Here is a 20,476-nt window from a genome sequence, read left to right on the forward strand (position 1 = left end):
AATTCACTGTCAGGGTCCATGTCTGACAGAATAAAAATGATGTAAATAAGTGTATGTACGTGTACTTAATGTATTTCTCTGACTGTCCCCCCCTCTCTCCTCTGGTCTTCTCCCAGGGACATTATGATCACACATTTTGAGCCATCCATCTCCTACGAGGGTCTGTACGGGGAGGTCAAAGACATGTGCTCCATGGACAACGACCAGCTCTTCACCATGAAGTGGATCGACGAAGAAGGTTTTATTTTTTTTCTTATCCTCCATCCATCTAGCCATCTCTCACCCATCTATCCATCTAAGCTAATTTCCTGCGATTATATGCATTTTTCCATGGCTAAATCTGTTATTTTGTTCAAACATAACAAATACTGCTAAATTCATTGTTTTTGTTATTTTCAATTCTCCTCGCTTTTATTTTGGTGATTATTAGTTCTCAAAGATTTAATTATAAAAAATTATACCACAGCATTGTTGAATTTTTGTTTCTGATTTTCTAGAAGGCAATCTAGAATGCACGTTAAAACCAGATAACGGGAGAGTTGGAAAAGATATTGGAACACATGACGTAATATGTGCCTACACATTCAGACCGTACTTGCTATACAGTTACAGAAAGCTAAACCAACAACTACACAAACTGAAATTGGATGCAGTGTGGATGCAATGTAAACACAGGTCCAAAGAGGACGAAACATACACTGAACAAAAATATTTAGCGCAACAAATCTCCTTCACATTGTTGATCAGGCTGTTGATTGTGGCCTGTGGAATGTTATCCCACTCCTCTTCAATGGCTGTGCGATGTTGCTGGATATTAGTGGGAACTGGAGCATCCCAAACAGTGGACACTCGTCAGAGGAGGAAGGGGAGGACCATCCTTCTCAGTGAATTTCATTAAAAAAAGTGGAACATTAAAGTTATCCTTTTTAGATTAAACTATACTAAATATATTCACATCAAATAACACTGTTTTGCAATAAAGGTCTACAGTACCGTCTGTAGCACTATGTTCTGTAACATCATGGTGTAGCCGGAGGACAGCTTCCTTCTGTCCTCTGGGTACATTGACTTCAATACAACCTAGGAGACTCATTGTACTCACCCCCTTCCAACTTCCGGAGGATGTCCTCAAACCTATCAGAGCTCCTGCTCTTGCAGCATGAACTGACATGTTGTCCACCCAATCAAAGGATCAGAGAATGATTCTTGTACTGAAAGCATACGCTACAGCTAGCTAACACTGCAGTGCATAGAATATGGTGAGTAGTTGACTCAAAGAGAGAAAGACAATAGTTTAACAGTTTTGAACTAAGTAATTTCTTCCAAAATTAAGGAGAAGCGAGAGAGAGCTATTCGAAGTATATACAGTGCCTTGCGAAAGTATTCGGCCCCCTTGAACTTTGCGACCTTTTGCCACATTTCAGGCTTCAAACAAAGATATAAAACTGTATTTTTTTGTGAAGAATCAACAACAAGTGGGACACAATCATGATGTGGAACGACATTTATTGGATATTTCAAACTTTTTTAACAAATCAAAAACTGAAAAATTGGGCGTGCAAAATTATTCAGCCCCTTTACTTTCAGTGCAGCAAACTCTCTCCAGAAGTTCAGTGAGGATCTCTGAATGATCCAATGTTGACCTAAATGACTAATGATGATAAATACAATCCACCTGTATGTAATCAAGTCTCCGTATAAATGCACCTGCACTGTGATAGTCTCAGAGGTCCGTTAAAAGCGCAGAGAGCATCATGAAGAACAAGGAACACACCAGGCAGGTCCGAGATACTGTTGTGAAGAAGTTTAAAGCCGGATTTGGATACAAAAAGATTTCCCTTTATGGCCTTTATGGAAGAGTGGCAAGAAGAAAGCCATTTCTTAAAGATATCCATAAAAAGTGTTGTTTAAAGTTTGCCACAAGCCACCTGGGAGACACACCAAACATGTGGAAGAAGGTGCTCTGGTCAGATGAAACCAAAATGGAACTTTTTGGCAACAATGCAAAACGTTATGTTTGGCGTAAAAGCAACACAGCTCATCACCCTGAACACACCATCCCCACTGTCAAACATGGTGGTGGCAGCATCATGGTTTGGGCCTGCTTTTCTTCAGCAGGGACAGGGAAGATGGTTAAAATTGATGGGAAGATGGATGGAGCCAAATACAGGACCATTCTGGAGGAAAACCTGATGGAGTCTGCAAAAGACCTGAGACTGGGACGGAGATTTGTCTTCCAACAAGACAATGATCCAAAACATAAAGCAAAATCTACAATGGAATGGTTCAAAAATAAACATATCCAGGTGTTAGAATGGCCAAGTCAAAGTCCAGACCTGAATCCAATCGAGAATCTGTGGAAAGAACTGAAAACTGCTGTTCACAAATGCTCTCCATCCAACCTCACTGAGCTCGAGCTGTTTTGCAAGGAGGAATGGTAAAAAATGTCAGTCTCTCGATGTGCAAAACTGATAGAGACATACCCCAAGCGACTTACAGCTGTAATCGCAGCAAAAGGTGGCGCTACAAAGTATTAACTTAAGGGGGCTGAATAATTTTGCACGCCAAATTTTTCAGTTTTTGATTTGTTAAAAAAGTTTGAAATATCCAATAAATGTTGTTCCACTTCATGATTGTGTCCCACTTGTTGATTCTTCACAAAAAAATATAAAACTCTATCTTTGTTTGAAGCCTGAAATGTGGCAAAAGGTCGCAAAGTTCAAGGGGGCCGAATACTTTCGCAAGGCACTGTATATTTTTCTCTTCCTTAGCTAGCATTGAATGCAGCCAGCTAGTTTAGCCTACTCAAACACCCAGCTCAAACAGAGAGGGATGCTATGTTAGCTAGCTGGCTATGGCTATCCAACACTGTAACTCTTCCAAGTCCAGGTAAGCTTTTGGTTTTCATTTTTTGCCAACAGGGCCCACCGGAGTATCTGCTAAATTGCTTGCTTCTGACTGTACTGCAAGATTTTCAGGTTTACTAACACGTTAGTCAATCACCATAGCTACTGGAACTATGATGTGACAATGGTGTAGGCTGTGTAGCGGTTAGTGGTAATGATCTAAAGGTTGGGCTTGGAATTTTTTTTTGTCTGGTCACAGACAGCTGATGTGTTGAGCACTGAAGTGCACAAGTTAAGGGAAAAGGTGGGAGGAGAGCGCATAGATTCGAGAAGGGATAAAATATACAACAAGCTGTTTGTATATGACTGCTATTAAAGTGAACTGGTTGCGTGTGATCGGGTGTATTCAATCTTGCAGATTCTGTTAACTTTTCTTAAGGTGTGAATTTACTAACGCACCCTTAAACAGAACAAACCGGGGCTAAACTGAATTTGTCCAATAGAAACTTGTTTGCAACTGTTGGACTACACCTTAGATCAGCTGGAGGCGTGAATGTTTCACTGCCTGTCACCTTGATTACTCCATTTTCTCTCTACCTGTGCACCTACTTAGCCACCTTAGCCAAATACATTTAAACTCAGTTTTTCACAATTCCTGACATTTTAATCCTAGTAAAAAATTCCCTGTCTTCGGTCAGTTAGGATCACCACTTTATTTTAAAAATGTGAAATGTCAGAATAATAGTAGTGATTTATTTCAGCTTTTATTTATTTTATCACATTCCCAGTGGGTCAGATGTTTACATACACTCAATTAGTATTTGGTAGCATTGCCTTTAAATTCTTTAAACGTTTAAACGGTTAAACGTTTTGGGTAGCTTTCAACAAGCTTTCCACATTAAGTTGGGTGAATTTTGGCCCATTCCTCTTGACAGAGATGGTGTAACGGAGTCAGGTTTGTATCAGGGCTTTGTGGTGGCCTTTCCAATACCCTGACTTTGTTGTCCTTAAGCCATTTTGCCACAACTTTGGAAGTATGCTTGGGGTCATTGTCCATTTGGAAGACCCTATTTGCGATCAAGCTTTTACTCCCTGGCTGATGTCTTGAGATGTTGCTTCAAATTATCCACATAATTTCCCTTCCTCGTGGTGCCATCTATTTTGTGAAGTGCACCAGTCCCTCATGCAGCTAAGCACCCCCACAACATGATGCTGCCACCCCTGTGCTTCACGGTTGGGATGATGTTCTTCGGTTTGCAAGCCTCCCCCCTTTTCCTCCAAAAATAACAATGGTCATTATGGCCAAACAGTTCTATTTTTGTTTCATCAGACCAGAGGACATTTCTCTAAAAAGTACAATCTTTGTCCCCATGTGCAGTTGCAAACCGTAGTCTGGCTTTTTAATGGCGGTTTTGGAGCAGTGGCTTCTTCCTTGCTGAGCGGCCTTTCAGGTTATGTCAATATAGGACTCGTTTTACTGTGGATATAGATACTTTTGTACCTGTTTCCTCCAGCATCTTCACAAGGTCCTTTGCGGTTGTTCTGGGATTGATTTGCACTTTTCGCACCAAAGTACGTTCATCTCTAGGAGACAGAACGCATCTCCTTCCTGAGCGGTGTGACGGCTGCGTGGGCCCATGGTGTTTATACTTCCGTACTATTGTTTGTACAGATGAACGTGGTACCTTCAGGCATTTGGAAATTGGGTGAACCAGACTTGTGGAGGTCTACAACATTTTTTCTGATGTCTTGGCTGATTCTTTTGATTTTTCCATGATGTCAAGCAAAGAAGCACTGAGTTTGAAAGTAGTCTTTGAAATACATCCACAGGTACACCTCCAATTGACTCAAATGATGTCAATTAGCCTATCAGAAGCTTCTGAAGCCATGATACTTTCTGTAATTTTCCAAGCTGTTTAAAGGCAGAGTCAACTTAGTGTATGTAAACTTCTGACCCACTGGAATTGTGATACAGTGAATTATAAGTTAAATAATTTGTCTGTAAACAATTGTTGGAAGAATTACTTGTCATGCACAAAGTAGATGTCCTAACCGACTTGCCAAAAGTATAGTTTGTTAACAAGACATTTGTGGAGTGGTTGAAAAACGAGTTTTAATGACTTCAACCTAAGTGTATGTAAACTTCCGACTTCAACTGTACATACAGTATAAGTCAGATGTTTGGACACCTACTTTTCAAGGGTTTGTGTTTATCTTTTAAAACTATTTTCTGCTTTGTACATCAGACCAAAGGACAGATTTCCACTGGTCTAATGTCCATTGCTAATTTTTCTTGGCCCAATCAAGTCTCTTCTTATTGGTGTCTATAGTAGTGGTTTCTTTGCAGCAATTCGACCATGAAGGACTAATTTCACGCAGTTTCCTCTGAACAGTTGATGTTGAGATGTGTCTGTTACTTGCTCTGTCTAGCATTTATTTGGGCTGCAATTTGAGGCTGGTAACTCTAATGAACTTGTGCTCTGCAGCAGAGGTAACTCTGGGGCTTGCATTCCTGTTGCGGTCATGAGAGCCAGCTTCATCATAGCGCTTGATGGGTTTTGCGATTGCACTTGAAGAAACGTTCAAAGGTCTTAACATTTTCCGTATTGACTGACCATGTCTTAAAGTTGTAATCTACTTTAATTTCTCTTAGCTTTTTTTTGAGCTGTTCTTACCATAATATGGATTTGGTATTTTAGCAAATAGGGCTATCTTCTGTATTCCCCCCTACCCCCCAACTGATTGGCTCAATCGCATTAAGAAGAAAATGTATTCCACAAATCAACTTTTAACAAGGTACACCTGTTAATTGAAATGCATTCCAGGTGACCTCATGAAGCTGGTTTAGAGAATACCAAGACTGACAAGCTGTCATCAAGGCAAAGGGTGGCTACTTAAAGAATCTAAAATATGAAATATAGTTTGATTTAATGGTTTTTTTGTTTACTACATGATTCTGTGTTATTTTATAGTTTTGATGTATTCACTATCAATCTACAATATAGAAAATTGTACAAACAAAAACCCTGGAATGAGTAGGTGTCAACTTTTAACTGGTACACTGTATAGTGTATGTACAGTATTTTTTTTTATTTAACTAGGCCAGTCAGTTAAGATCAAATTCTTATTTACAATGATGGGCCAATTGTGTGCTGCCCTATGATTCTCCCAATCACGGCCGGTTGTGATACAGCCATGATTGGAATCGAACCAGGATCTGTAGTGATGCCTCTAGCACTAAGATGAAGTGCCTTAGACCGCTGCGCCACTCGGGAGCCCAAAATTCAGACCCCTTGACCTTTTCCACATTTTGTTACGTTACACCCTTATTCTAAATTGGATTAAATAATGACAAAGCGAAAACAGGTTTAGAAATGTTTGCTTATTAACATAAGTGTTCTGTGCTATGGGACTTGAAATTGAGCTCATGTGCATCCTGTTTCCATTGATCATCCTTGATGTTTCTACAGCTTGATTGAAGTCCACCTGTGGTAAATTCAATTGATTGGATATGATTTGGAAAGGTACACACCTGTCTGTCAACTGTGGGACCTTATATAGACATGTCAGAGCAAAAACCAAGCCATGAGGTCGAGGGTATTGTCCATAGAGCTCCGAGACAGGATGGTGTCGAGGCGCAGATCTGGGAAAGGGTACCAAAACATTTCTTTCAGCATTGAAGGTCCCCAAGAACAGTGGCCTCCATTATTCTTAAATGGAAGAAGTTTGGAACCACCAAGACTCTTCCTAGAGCTGGCTGCCTGGCGAAACTGAGTAATCAGGGGAGTAGGGCCTTGGTCAGGGAGGTGACCAAGAACCCAATGGTCATTCTGAGTTCTTCTGTGGAGATTGGAGAACCTTGCTGAAGGACAACCATCTCTGCAGCACTCCACCAATCAGGTCTTTATGGTAGAGTGGTCAGATAGTAGTAAAATGCACATGACAGCCCACTTGAAGTTTTCCAAAAGGCACCTAAAGACTCAAACCATGAGAAACAAGATTATCTGATCTTAAGAAACCAAGGTGTAACTTCTTGACCTGAATGCCAAGCGTTACGTCTGAAGGAAACCTGGCACCATCACTACGGTGACGCATGGTGGTGGCAGCATCATGCTGTGTGGATGTTTTACAGCATCAGGGACTGAGAGATTGGTCAGGGTTGAGGGAAAGATAAACGGAGCAAAGTACAGAGTGATCCTTGATGAAAACCTGCTTCAGAGCACTCAGGACTTCAGACTTGGGCGAACAGACATCTTCCAACAGGACAACAACCCTAAGCACACAACCAAGACAACGCAGGAGTGGCTTTGGGACAATTGTCTGAATGTCCCTGAGGGGCCCAGCCAGAGACTGGACTTGAACCCGATCGAACATCTCTGGAGAGACTTGAAAATAGCTATGCATAATGATATGTGAGAAAACAGTGCTAACTGTGCTAGGCTTTGTACCCCCTCACTATCTGTCCAGATAGTCATGCATAGCTACTGTATCTAGCTAGCTGGCCCTGCCTCGGTATCGTGCTGGTCGTTAACGCTTGTGTGTGCCACAGCACAGTTGATGACGTCAGGTTGTTGGACTCAGTGAAAGGTCAGGCTGCCCTAACTAATTAATGTATCACCAGTCACCAGCCAGCCATACTTCAATAGCCTCGTCACAGTCTCTGAAAAACACACTGTAACTGTTCATAATGAACTCAGCCAAGACTGAGCCGCTGCCTTAACAGAAGTCACACACACACACCCACATACACTCCCTCATAGGCGCCTTCTCTAAACTGGGAACAGCTAAATGTATCAGAGATCTTGAGGAACGTGGTGGTGCTGAAGGATTACTGAACTCCACTATATGGGGAATTGTGTGTCAAATGTGAGATGCAGTTGCTGTACTGACCGGTTGTGTTGCTGTGTCCACTGTCTTCCCAGGTGACCCGTGTACAGTATCGTCTCAGCTGGAGATGGAGGAAGCCCTGAGGCTCTATGAACTCAATAAAGACTCTGAACTCATCATCCATGGTAACATGACCTTCAGTTCTATTCAATAAACATTTATTTATACCCAAGGGGAAATCATTCCTTGACTGACAGTACAGTGACAATGCAGACAACATAATACACACATTGGCTTTGCATTCAATTCAATAAGTTAAGTTTATCCTCAGTGCAGATACACATTAACCAACAGACAACTTGAGAACATTCACCTTCCATTACATTCAATTCAATGTATTAATTGAATAAATAAGAATGTTGGCTGCTGGGCTGACATTGCAGACAAGGATACAAGCAGACAACATAATGTATACATAACAAACATGAATTTTTCTGTCTGCTACACTGATCCTATCCATCTGCTAGCGAGGCAAACATCAGGTAGCCTCTCAATAACCAGGAACTAGTCATGGGTTTACTGAGTAGCCTGTTCATGAGCGTGATTTGGTTGTCCTTAATCAACACCGGATAGAGGGGAGGGTGACCGGTTAAGAGCAAGGTGAAGGTCACAGTAGAGGAAGTGAGGGAGATGAGTTGGGGGATAGGGGGAAGGGCACGGGGGGGTTAAGTCTGCTAGTTAATGATGGAGCATCCACCACTCACCTCTGGCACACGTACTTGTGTGATGTAGGGTGTGCAATGTTGTAGGCCTAAAGCTGTTATTTCCCTCTCCTCTCAGTGTTTCCTTGTGTCCCAGAGAAGCCTGGCATGCCCTGTCCAGGAGAGGACAGTAAGTCTACAACTACTTGTCCCTTTTTCTCTTATATCCATATCACTGTTTTCTGGAGATGGGGAGTTTCTCTCTGACACACACACACACATACTTTATCCTGTAACCCTTGTTTCTTGCTCCTACAGAGTCTATATATCGTCGTGGAGCGAGACGCTGGAGGAAGCTCTACTACGCCAGTGGCCATGCCTTCCAGGCAAAACGCTTCAACAGGGTGAGCTACCTTTCTATCCATCTCTTTCTCTATGTTCCACTCTTCGTTCCTCTTTGTCTCGATCTCCCTCTCTCTCTCTCTATATATATATATATATATATATCACTCCATTCATTCATTCATTTGAGGTTCTTCCTTTAAAAGTTGCATCATACCGCTACTCCACAGCTTGCGGTATGGCATGGAGTGCATAACGTCATAGTATTTTACTGTCAGCCATTGTTGCTATTTATGCTAGTTTGACCACCAGAGGGCATCTTTGAGATGCTAAGTTATTGAAATGACATGGAGCTGTAGGCCTAAGTTTCCTGTAGCTGTTTTAGCTTAACTAACTTATTGGCATCAAGGCCTACATCATTGATTGATATACTGTATAATTCCTTTGTGTGATCATTACACAGGATGCAAGTCATCCATGTCTTTAAATGCAGCCAAGCATTTTAGTTATAAAACTAAATAACAAAGGGAGCCTTGAATAATTAAACAATGAGTAAACCGCAACATGTCGGCTAAAGCAATTTAATTCATGAATGCATTTGACCTCGTGGCTGCAAGGAGCCAAGGTAAGTTGCCAACTAGCATTAAACTTATCTTATCAAAAACAATCAATCCTCACATAATCACTAGTTAACAACACTGTCATCTCAGATTTTCAAAATATGCGTTACAGCCAACGCTAGACAAGCATTTGTGTAAGTTTATCATGGCATAATGCTATGCTAGGTTCTGCTGGCAGCAGGCAACATTTTCACGAAAATAAGAAAAGCAACCAAATTAAATAATTTACCTTTGAAGAGCTTCAGATGCTTTCACTCAGGAGACTCCCAGTTAGATAGCAAATGTTCCTTTTTTCCAAAAATATTATTTTTGTAGGAAATCGACCGGAAAATGCTACCTATACAACGCCAAACTTTTTTCAAAATTAACTCCATAATGTCGACAAACACGGCAAACGTTGTTTAGGATCCATCCTCAAGGTGTTTTTAACATATATATTCGATAATATATCCGTCGAGGCAATTGGTTTCTCATAAGAAGCGATTGGAAAAATGGCTACGTCAGTATTTTACGCAAGATTTTCTGCGGGAGACACCATGTGACCACTTGCTATATATGGTCCCTTACGGCCATTCTTCAATGGAAATGCCTAAAAAGACTTCACAATGCTGTAGACACCTTGGGGAATACGTGGAAAACGTAAGCTCATTCGTAGCTCATTCACAGCCATATAAGGAGTCATTGGCATGAGGCGGTTTTAAAAAATGCGGCACTTCCTGGTTGGATTTTTATCTGGGTTTCGCCTGTAACATCAGTTCTGTGGCACTCACAGACAATATCTTTGCAGTTTTGGAAACGTCAGTGTTTTCTTTCCAAAGCGGTCAATTATATGCATAGTCGAGCATCTTTTCGTGACAAAATATCTTGTTTAAAACGGGAACGTTTTTCATCCCAAAATTTTAATAGCGCCCCCTAATGCATGGTTGATGATATTACTAGCTTGTTCTGCGTTGCATATAATCAATGCGGTGCCTGTTAATTCGAATCACAGCCTACTTCAACTTCGCCGAACGGGTGATGATTTAACAAAAGCACATTCTCGAAAAAAGCAGAATCGTTGCAATAATGTACCTAACCATAGGTTAGGAGAGTTCAATTCCTTCGACCTCATGGCTTGGTTTTTGCTCTGACATGCACCGTCAACTGTGGGACCTCATATAGACAGGTGTTTGCCTTCCCAAATCATCACGAATCAATTGAATTTACCCCAGGGTCTGATTACTTAGGTAAATAAGGTATTTCTGTTTTTTTTTTTTTTATTATACATTTGCAGAAATTTCTTAACCTATATTCTATTTGTCATTATGGGCTATTGTGTGTAGATTGAGAAATAATTTAATCAAAAACATTTTTTATTATTTGATTTGAAAAAAATTAAACCTTTGTTTAACTAGGCAAGTCAGTTGAACATTTTCTTATTTACAATGACGGCCTAGCCCGGCCAAACCCAGATGACGCTGGGCCAATTGTGCGCCGCCCTATGGGACTCCCAATCACAGCCGGATGTTATTATTCAGGCTGTAACTTAACAAATTGTGGAAAAAGTTAAGGGGTCTGAATATTTTCCCGAATGCATTGTATGAGATTGATTGATTATATTTTTTTGTTAATTATTATTGTATTTGTTGTGCTGTTTATACTGTCAGAAATGTAGCTTCATTAAATTGATCAATATTATGGTGTTTCTATTCCAAGAAAAAATGCATTTTACAGTAGCCTATGTAGGCCTCGGGGCTTCCGTTATGAAAATATGGTGCTGTACAACGTGACCGGTCGGGAGTAGGCCTAGGTTACTAAGGGACTGCGAGTGAAGAGCAAAATAATCTGAACATTTCCACACCCTAATTGTAGGCTAACCAATACCCAAACAGAGATTCAGTGGCAAGAAACATCTGATTTATGAAGACCAGTCTCCATGCTTGCTTCAAATCCTATTATAACAATTGGTTGACTTTGGGTGTTTTAGTAAGCAACAATTTTATGGCTGCAGTTGCATTAGCCCACTTTATTCCAATATTTCTGTCATTCAGTGAAATTTATTCCCATAGTAATTCGTTATGGATCCATCCAGATGTGGTTAGAAAACAGTGCATGTGGTGGGCTATGCAGAGAGATTGGTGAAGTGACATGTCTTGCAAAGGTCTGTTAAAGTCCCTAAACTCAGCAAGAGTCTATTGTCCTGCTGATAGCCCATCAATGGTGGATGGATTCTTTTGTACTCCAATTTATTGGAAAGGCTGCTTAACCATTCACACCTGGCCCACAGCTTTGTTGCGTCCTCTTTCACTCCATTCGCCGCTTGGCAATGGCCAAATTTTTCTTTCAAATTTTTCTATTCGGTAACATTTTACAAGTAAATGTAATAACTCGGGTCTTGAAGAAATGTTAAACTTTCTTTAATTTTTTTTGGTTTTAGTGACAAAGGCTTTATGGCTAAGCCATCAACTTTTTTAATTTGGCAGACATCACTTGTGTAGTCAACACAGTACCAGTCAAAAGTTTGGACACGCCTACTCATTCCAAGGTTTTATTTTTACTGTTTCCTACATTGTAGAATAATAGTGAAGACATCAAGACTATGAAATAACACACAGGGAGTGACACACCCAAAAACTTTTAAACAAATCAAAAAACATTTTTATATTTGAGATTCTTCAAATAGCCACCCATTGCCTTGATGACAGCTTTGCACACTCAAATCAAATCAAATTTTATTTGTCACATACACATGGTTAGCAGATGTTAATGCGAGTGTAGCGAAATGCTTGTGCTTCTAGTTCCGACAATGCAGTAATAACCAACAAGTAATCTAACTAACAATTCCAAAACTACTGTCTTGTACACAGTGTAAGGGGATAAAGAATATGTACATAAGGATATATGAATGAGTGATGGTACAGAGCAGCATAGGCAAGATACAGTAGATGGTATCGAGTACAGTATATACATATGAGATGAGTATGTAAACAAAGTGGCATAGTTAAAGTGGCTAGTGATACATGTATTACATAAGGATACAGTCGATGATATAGAGTACAGTATATACGTATGCATATGAGATGAATAATGTAGGGTAAGTAACATTATATAAGGTAGCATTGTTTAAAGTGGCTAGTGATATATTTACATCATTTCCCATCAATTCCCATCATTAAAGTGGCTGGAGTTGAGTCAGTGTCAGTGTGTTGGCAGCAGCCACTCAATGTTAGTGGTGGCTGTTTAACAGTCTGATGGCCTTGAGATAGAAGCTGTTTTTCAGTCTCTCGGTCCCAGCTTTGATGTACCTGTACTGACCTCGCCTTCTGGATGATCGCGGGGTGAACAGGCAGTGGCTCGGGTGGTTGATGTCCTTGATGATCTTTATGGCCTTTCTGTAACATCGGGTGGTGTAGGTGTCCTGGAGGGCAGGTAGTTTGCCCCCGGTGATGCGTTGTGCAGACCTCACTACCCTCTGGAGAGCCTTACGGTTGAGGGCGGAGCAGTTGCCGTACCAGGCGGTGATACAGCCCGCCAGGATGCTCTCGATTGTGCATCTGTAGAAGTTTGTGAGTGCTTTTGGTGACAAGCCGAATTTCTTCAGCCTCCTGAGGTTGAAGAGGCGCTGCTGCGCCTTCTTCACAATGCTGTCTGTGTGAGTGGACCAATTCAGTTTGTCTGTGATGTGTATTCCGAGGAACTTAAATCTTGCTACCCTCTCCACTACTGTTCCATCGATGTGGATAGGGGGGTGTTCCCTCTGCTGTTTCCTGAAGTCCACAATCATCTCCTTAGTTTTGTTGACGTTGAGTGTGAGGTTATTTTCCTGACACCACACTCCGAGGGCCCTCACCTCCTCCCTGTAGGCCGTCTCGTCGTTATTGGTAATCAAGCCTACCACTGTTGTGTCGTCCACAAACTTGATGATTGAGTTGGAGGCGTGCGTGGCCACGCAGTCGTGGGTGAACAGGGAGTACAGGAGAGGGCTCAGAACGCACCCTTGTGGGGCCCCAGTGTTGAGGATCAGCGGGGAGGAGATGTTGTTGCCTACCCTCACCACCTGGGGGCGGCCCGTCAGGAAGTCCAGTACCCAGTTGCACAGGGCGGGGTCGAGACCCAGGGTCTCGAGCTTGATGACGAGCTTGGAGGGTACTATGGTGTTGAATGCCGAGCTGTAGTCAATGAACAGCATTCTCACATAGGTATTCCTCTTGTCCAGATGGGTTAGGGCAGTGTGCAGTGTGGTTGAGATTGCATCGTCTGTGGACCTATTTGGGCGGTAAGCAAATTGGAGTGGGTCTAGGGTGTCAGGTAGGGTGGAGGTGATCTGGTCCTTGACAAGTCTCTCAAAGCACTTCATGATGACGGAAGTGAGTGCTACGGGGCGGTAGTCGTTTAGCTCAGTTACCTTAGCTTTCTTGGGAACAGGAACAATGGTGGCCCTCTTGAAGCATGTGGGAACAGCAGACTGGTATAGGGATTGATTGAATATGTCCGTAAACACACCGGCCAGCTGGTCTGCGCATGCTCTGAGGGCGCGGCTGGGGATGCCGTCTGGGCCTGCAGCCTTGCGAGGGTTAACACGTTTAAATGTCTTACTCACCTCGGCTGCAGTGAAGGAGAGACCGCATGTTTTCGTTGCAGGCCGTGTCAGTGGCACTGTATTGTCCTCAAAGCGGGCAAAAAAGTTATTTAGTCTGCCTGGGAGCAAGACATCCTGGTCCGTGACTGGGCTGGATTTCTTCCTGTAGTCCGTGATTGACTGTAGACCCTGCCACATGCCTCTTGTGTCTGAGCCGTTGAATTGAGATTCTACTTTGTCTCTGTACTGACGCTTAGCTTGTTTGATAGCCTTGCGGAGGGAATAGCTGCACTGTTTGTATTCGGTCATGTTACCAGACACCTTGCCCTGATTAAAAGCAGTGGTTCGCGCTTTCAGTTTCACGCGAATGCTGCCATCAATCCACGGTTTCTGGTTAGGGAATGTTTTAATCGTTGCTATGGGAACGACATCTTCAACGCACGTTCTAATGAACTCGCACACCGAATCAGCGTATTCGTCAATATTGTTATCTAACGCAATACAAAACATGTCACAGTCCACTTGAAGGAAGCAGTCTTGGAGTGTGGAGTCAGCTTGGTCGGACCAGCGTTGGACAGACCTCAGCGTGGGAGCCTCTTGTTTTAGTTTCTGTCTGTAGGCAGGGATCAACAAAATGGAGTCGTGGTCAGCTTTTCCGAAAGGGGGGCGGGGCAGGGCCTTATATGCGTCGCGGAAGTTAGAGTAACAATGATCCAAGGTCTTTCCACCCCTGGTTGCGCAATCGATATGCTGATAAAATTTAGGGAGTCTTGTTTTCAGATTAGCCTTGTTAAAATCCCCAGCTACAATGAATGCAGCCTCCGGATAAATGGTTTCCAGTTTGCAAAGAGTTAAATAAAGTTTGTTCAGAGCCATCGATGTGTCTGCTTGGGGGGGGATATATACGGCTGTGATTATAATCGAAGAGAATTCTCTTGGTAGATAATGCGGCCTACATTTGATTGTGAGGAATTCTAAATCAGGTGAACATAAGGATTTGAGTTCCTGTATGTTTCTTTCATCACACCATGTCACGTTAGCCATAAGGCATACGCCCCCGCCCCTCTTCTTACCAGAAAGATGTTTGTTTCTGTCTGCGCGATGCGTGGAGAAACCCGTTGGCTGCACCGCCTCAGATAGCGTCTCTCCAGTGAGCCACGTTTCCGTGAAGCAAAGAACGTTAGTCTCTGATGTCCCTCTGGAATGCTACCCTTGCTCGGATTTCATCAACCTTGTTGTCAAGAGACTGGACATTGGCAAGAAGAATGCTAGGGAGTGGTGCACGGTGTGCCCGTCTCCGGAGTCTGACCAGAAGACCGCCTCGTTTCCCTCTTTTTCGGAGTCGTTTTTTTGGGTCGCTGCATGGGATCCACTCCGTTGTCCTGTTTGTAAGGCAGAACACAGGATCCGCGTCGCGAAAAACATATTCTTGGTCGTACTGATGGTGAGTTGACGCTGATCTTATATTCAGTAGTTCTTCTCGACTGTATGTAATGAAACCTAAGATGACCTGGGGTACTAATGTAAGAAATAACATGTAAAAAACAAAAAACTGCATAGTTTCCTAGGAACGCGAAGCGAGGCGGCCATCTCTGTCGGCGCCGAATGCCAAGTACTCTTGGCATTCTCTCAACCAGCTTCATGAGGTAGTCACCTGAAATGCATTTCAATTCACCGGTTTGACTTGTTAAAAATGTATTTCTGGAATTTCTTTCTTCAATATGTTTGAGCCAATCAGTTGTGTTGTGACAAGGTAGGTTGGTATACAAAAGAGAGCCCTATTTGGTAAAAGACAAAGTCCATATTATGACAAGAACAGTGCAAATAAACAAAGAGAAACGACAGTCCGTCATTACTTTAAGACATGGTCAGTACATCCGGAAAATGTCAAGAACTTTGAATGTTTCTTCAACTACAGTCGCAAAAACCATCGAGCGCTACGATGAAACTGGCTCTGAGGACCGCCACAGGAAAGGAAGACCCAGAATTAAAAATATATATATTTTTTTATTTAACCAGGTAAAACCCATTGAGGTTGTTACCCTCGCAAAATAGGTTGACTTGGTAAGAAGGCAAAACAGGGAAAATAGCAGCGTGTCCATAAATCATTACAGAAAGATACAGAATACACTCAAAAGACAGTGTCACAAGTTAGATACAATTGAAAATTCGAAACAACTGCATTTTTCACAAACAGTGTGGTCTTAAAAACAGGACACTAACTCCCCTAACTTTAAAATCTTCTGAATCATGTTCCAGGGTGAAAGGGCGTTATGGGAAAAATATTGTTTCCCCATCTCAGTTCTAGCCTTAGGAACAGATGAGGACAGCAGCGACTGAACGAAGACTGTATTGAGTGACTGATCTGGTCAGTAAAGAACAGAGATACAAAGGGAGTTGTCCCATCAATGCTTTGTACACAAGTTTACCAGTGCTTTAGCCTCCTGGTGGAGAGAGAAGTCCATTGCACCATAGCATGCAAATCACAGTGATGGGTCCGTGATCTAGCGTTTGTAATAAATCTTAAAGCAACATGATACACTGTGTCCTGAGTTTAAGGTACTTGCTGAGGCCTGCATATAGACGATATCACTATAATCCAGCACTGATTTTATAAAATTTAAAAAATATATATATATATTTTCTGACTAATATTGAAAAGCAAGATTTGTTCCTGTAATAGAAATCCAATTTCAACTTCAGTTTCTTGGTCAAGGTATCAATGTACTGTTTAAAATTCAACTTCTCATCTAACCAAATCCTAAGATACTTATAGGAGGTGACCCTATCAATTTGCTGGCCTGTTATAGTTCAAATATGCAATTGACTCATTTGTTAACTTTCAGGGAAGAGAACCATAAACTTTGTTTTCCTTTTTCATTAAGCACAAGTTTAAATTGGAAAAGCTGCCTTTGAATAACATCAAAGGCTAACTGTAAGTCCTGAAAAGGCTCAATATTAGACATGCTAGAATTAATGTGTCATCAGCATACAAATGGAGGTTTGCAGAGTCAACAGTCTTCCCTATATCATTTATATACAGTTTAAAAAGGATCAGACCTAAAATTGAGTCCTGGGGAACTCCTTCACACCCTTTTGTGCTACACACTGTGTTCTGTCAGAAAGGTAGTTTTGGAACCAATCCTATGCATCAACACTTAAACCAACCTTTTTTAGTCTATACAACAGCAGGGCATGGTCAACAGTGTCGAAGGCCTTCAATTCGTCAATAAAAAGGGAGAAACAGTGATTTTTCTTGTCCTGCGCATCTAGAATGTCACCTACAACCTTACTTTCAGCAGTAATTGTACTATGCTTGGCTCTAAAACCTGACTGGAATTGAGATATAACTGAGTTATTATAAAGAAAGTCTTTCAACTGAGTTCACCAGGTTTTCCAAAACTTTTGCCAGTGCAGACAGTTCGGATATGGGACGATAATTATGCAACAGGGACGGATCTCCACCTTTATGTATAGGCTACTTTCCAGACTTTTGGAATGGTATTATTTGCCAATGAAAGATTTTAATACATGAGTGAGAGGGGCAGCAATGATCTCTGCACCAATTTTTGTTTAAATAAGGGTTTAATTCATCCGGGCCAGCTGCTTTCTTAATAGCAATAGATTTGAGTTCCTTTACAACTTCTGAAAGCTCAATCTCGGTCAAATGAAATAAATGACCCGTAGGCCGGCATGTGGCAGTTTCATTCACAGCCTCATTTGAGATGTTTGGAAGGAGTTCATCAAATAAATGCCCGGCTTGAGTAAAATGCTCAATAAACATGTCAAGCAGTTTATTCTTGTCGATTGTCTCGACCTCTTCCCCGGTACTTTTTGAGAGGGGCGTGTTTATCACAGATAGTAGAACATGAGAATGCCTCTTCGATATATGGAATAAGTACAATCCTATCCCAGTTGCATGCAGAAAGTTAATGTGGGAATGCCTGCTCACAGAACTGCGTAACATTTTGTTTGACTCAGAACCGAGAGGGGATTTTGGTGTCTCTAATGCAAGCAACTGCACAATGATCACTTAAATCATTAGCGAAAATCCCAACGGCCGTGTATATATGCAGATTGTTTGTTAGAATAACGTCAATAAGTGTTGATTTAGAGATGTCTTTGGGATTGAGTCTTGTAACCGCATTTATAATTTGAGTGAAATGTCATTCATTGCACAGTCCTCTCATGACCTCCGAGTTTGGAGATAACCAATCCCAGTTTAAATCGCCCACGAGGACCATTTAATTTTTCCCCCAACCACGCATCAGTTCAGCCAGAGAATCCAGGGATTCTACTTTTGCAGTTGGAGGTCTATAACATCCTATCAAATCTAAGTTTACAACTTTTGATAACTGCAGCTTCAATGCTAAAAACTCACTGTTTTGGTTTAGATAAAGACTTTAGTTCAGTAACCACATATGTCTTTAATATAGATGGCTATACCTCCCCCTTTGTTGGTCACATCGATAAACATAACTATCCAAGCCTTTAGACTGATTTAGATTTCTTAAGCCAGGTCTCGGACAGTACTAAGACATCTGGGTCAGCAGTGTGAACCCAGACTTTTATCATGTCCAATTTCGGCATCAAACTCCTCACATTTAATATGCATCAGTCCCAACCCTGATCTAGTTTTAAAGTCATTTGGAGTGGGAAGTTCATCCGTAGCCAATGGGCCTGGGTTTGGGTGAATGTTTCCTGACACCAAAAGCAGAAGAATAATTAAACACCTTTATTTGTTATTTCCTAAAATCACTCTGCACTTAGATGATTCAAAATAATCCAAACTAGAGTCATCTGATTACAACACAGTTTTTAGCCAGACCAAACCCTGTAGATTAAAGTTTTATGTGAATGTCACAGTAGGAGTCAAATGGTAACACAATGGGATCCCTCTGAAAGACTACAGCTGCTATACCATCAGTCAAAGTAGGGTTTAGCAGTATCTCTGGGTCAGGGAGATTGCATAGCTGTAGCCTACAGGTCTAGTAGAGTTAGAAAGCAAGTGTGTGCCCGAGCGTTATTGCCTTGGAATGGTCAGTGCGTTCAACAGCCGCTGCAGGAATGTACTGACAGGGATTTCGCCCAGTGTGTGGGTCTGGTAAGTGCACCCAGTCGCCTTGCAGTATGCTACCGCACCGTGAGGCAGAAAAGGCTTCGTAGACCAATTACTAGTGGCTAGTCCACCCGGCAGAGGTATCCTGGGCTAGGAAGCCCAGCACATCTAGACGTTATATCACAGCGCAGATACCAACCTCCGTCTTCTACCGCACAGGGAGGCAGGAGAGGAGTCGGATGACTCCGGTAGATTGGCAAAACACAGATAATAACCTGACCGTCTGAGTATCCAAGGCTAGTCGGCCCATCGTGTCTAGACCGTCAGTCACAGCACAGATGTATCCTCTCTCGGCTTTCAGGGAGGGCACCACACCGGCTTTATCTCCTTGTGTAGAAACCAGCAGATGTCAATTTAACTTTTTTAATTGCTTTGATCCTGTAGGATTTTAGATTTTTCCTGTTGTTTAATTACAACTCTCACAGCCTATAACGGTTTTGCTAAGTAATAAAAACTTGTAACAAACAGTGTGACACAACAAGCTCAGCAAAACTGCCCTGCCGCCATCTTGATGAAATTAAGCACATTAATCTGCTTTAACCTCTGCAGCAGAGGTTAAGTTAATTCAAGTTACCAGCCTCAGAAATCCGCAATTAATGGCACCTCAGATTCCAACCCAAATAAATGCTTCACAGTTCAAGTAACAGACACTTCTCAACATCAACTGTTCAGCGGAGACTGCGTAAATCAGGCCTTCATTGTCGAATTTCTGCAAAGAAACCACTACTAAAGGACACCAATAATAAGAAGAGACTTGCTTGGGCCAAGAAACACGAGCAATGGACATTAGACCGGTGGAAAATTTGTCCTTTGGTCTGGAGTCCAAATTTCCTGGCTTTCATTCAAAATAAGTTCTATTATAATTCAGGGTTAAAGACACATTCTTTCTGATTGTCTTTAGCATGCAATCACCTCTCGCTACAGCTAATTTTGTTTGAACTATGTGGATTATAATGTATATATTTGTATAGGTTCATGCATTTTTCGTGAGGGCAAATCTGGTCTGTGATATTGCGTTAGAAATTTACAACTTTAGAATACTTAACCTCTAGCGTCAAGCAATCCCGTATCCGGGAGCGTAATCATAGCCTCAAGCTCATTACCATAATGCACCATTTCCTATTCATGAAAATCGCAAATGAAATGAAATAAATATATTGAAACACAAGCTTAGCCTTTTGTTAACAACACTGTCATCTCAGATTTTCAAAATATGCTTTAACCAAAGCTACACAAGCATTTGTGTTAGAGTATTGATAGCCTAGCATAGCATTAAGCCTAGCATTCAAACTTTTTTCCAAATTAGCTCCATAATATCGACAGAAACATGGCAAACGTTGTTTAGAATCAATCCTCAAGGTGTTTTTCACAATTCTATTCGATGAAAAATCATTCCTGGCAGTCGGTTTCTCATCAGAGGCAAACGGAAAAATACTGCAGCTGGAGATTACGCAATAATTGCG

At 41.7% G+C, this 20,476-nt stretch overlaps 1 protein-coding gene across 1 annotated transcript in view; it reads left to right on the plus strand.

Moving 5' to 3' along the window:
* Window positions 1-20,476, plus strand: part of prkci (protein kinase C, iota) — a 71,077-nt gene that overhangs the window by 21,803 nt on the left and 28,798 nt on the right. Inside the window, exons 2-5 of the mRNA XM_021588751.2 lie at window positions 117-238; window positions 7,769-7,858; window positions 8,514-8,564; window positions 8,693-8,778. Of these exons, the coding sequence (XP_021444426.1) occupies window positions 117-238; window positions 7,769-7,858; window positions 8,514-8,564; window positions 8,693-8,778 (349 nt within the window). The remainder of the gene's footprint in view (window positions 1-116; window positions 239-7,768; window positions 7,859-8,513; window positions 8,565-8,692; window positions 8,779-20,476) is intronic.

Source organism: Oncorhynchus mykiss, chromosome 28 (assembly GCF_013265735.2).
Source record: "Oncorhynchus mykiss isolate Arlee chromosome 28, USDA_OmykA_1.1, whole genome shotgun sequence".
Taxonomy (NCBI): domain Eukaryota; kingdom Metazoa; phylum Chordata; class Actinopteri; order Salmoniformes; family Salmonidae; genus Oncorhynchus; species Oncorhynchus mykiss.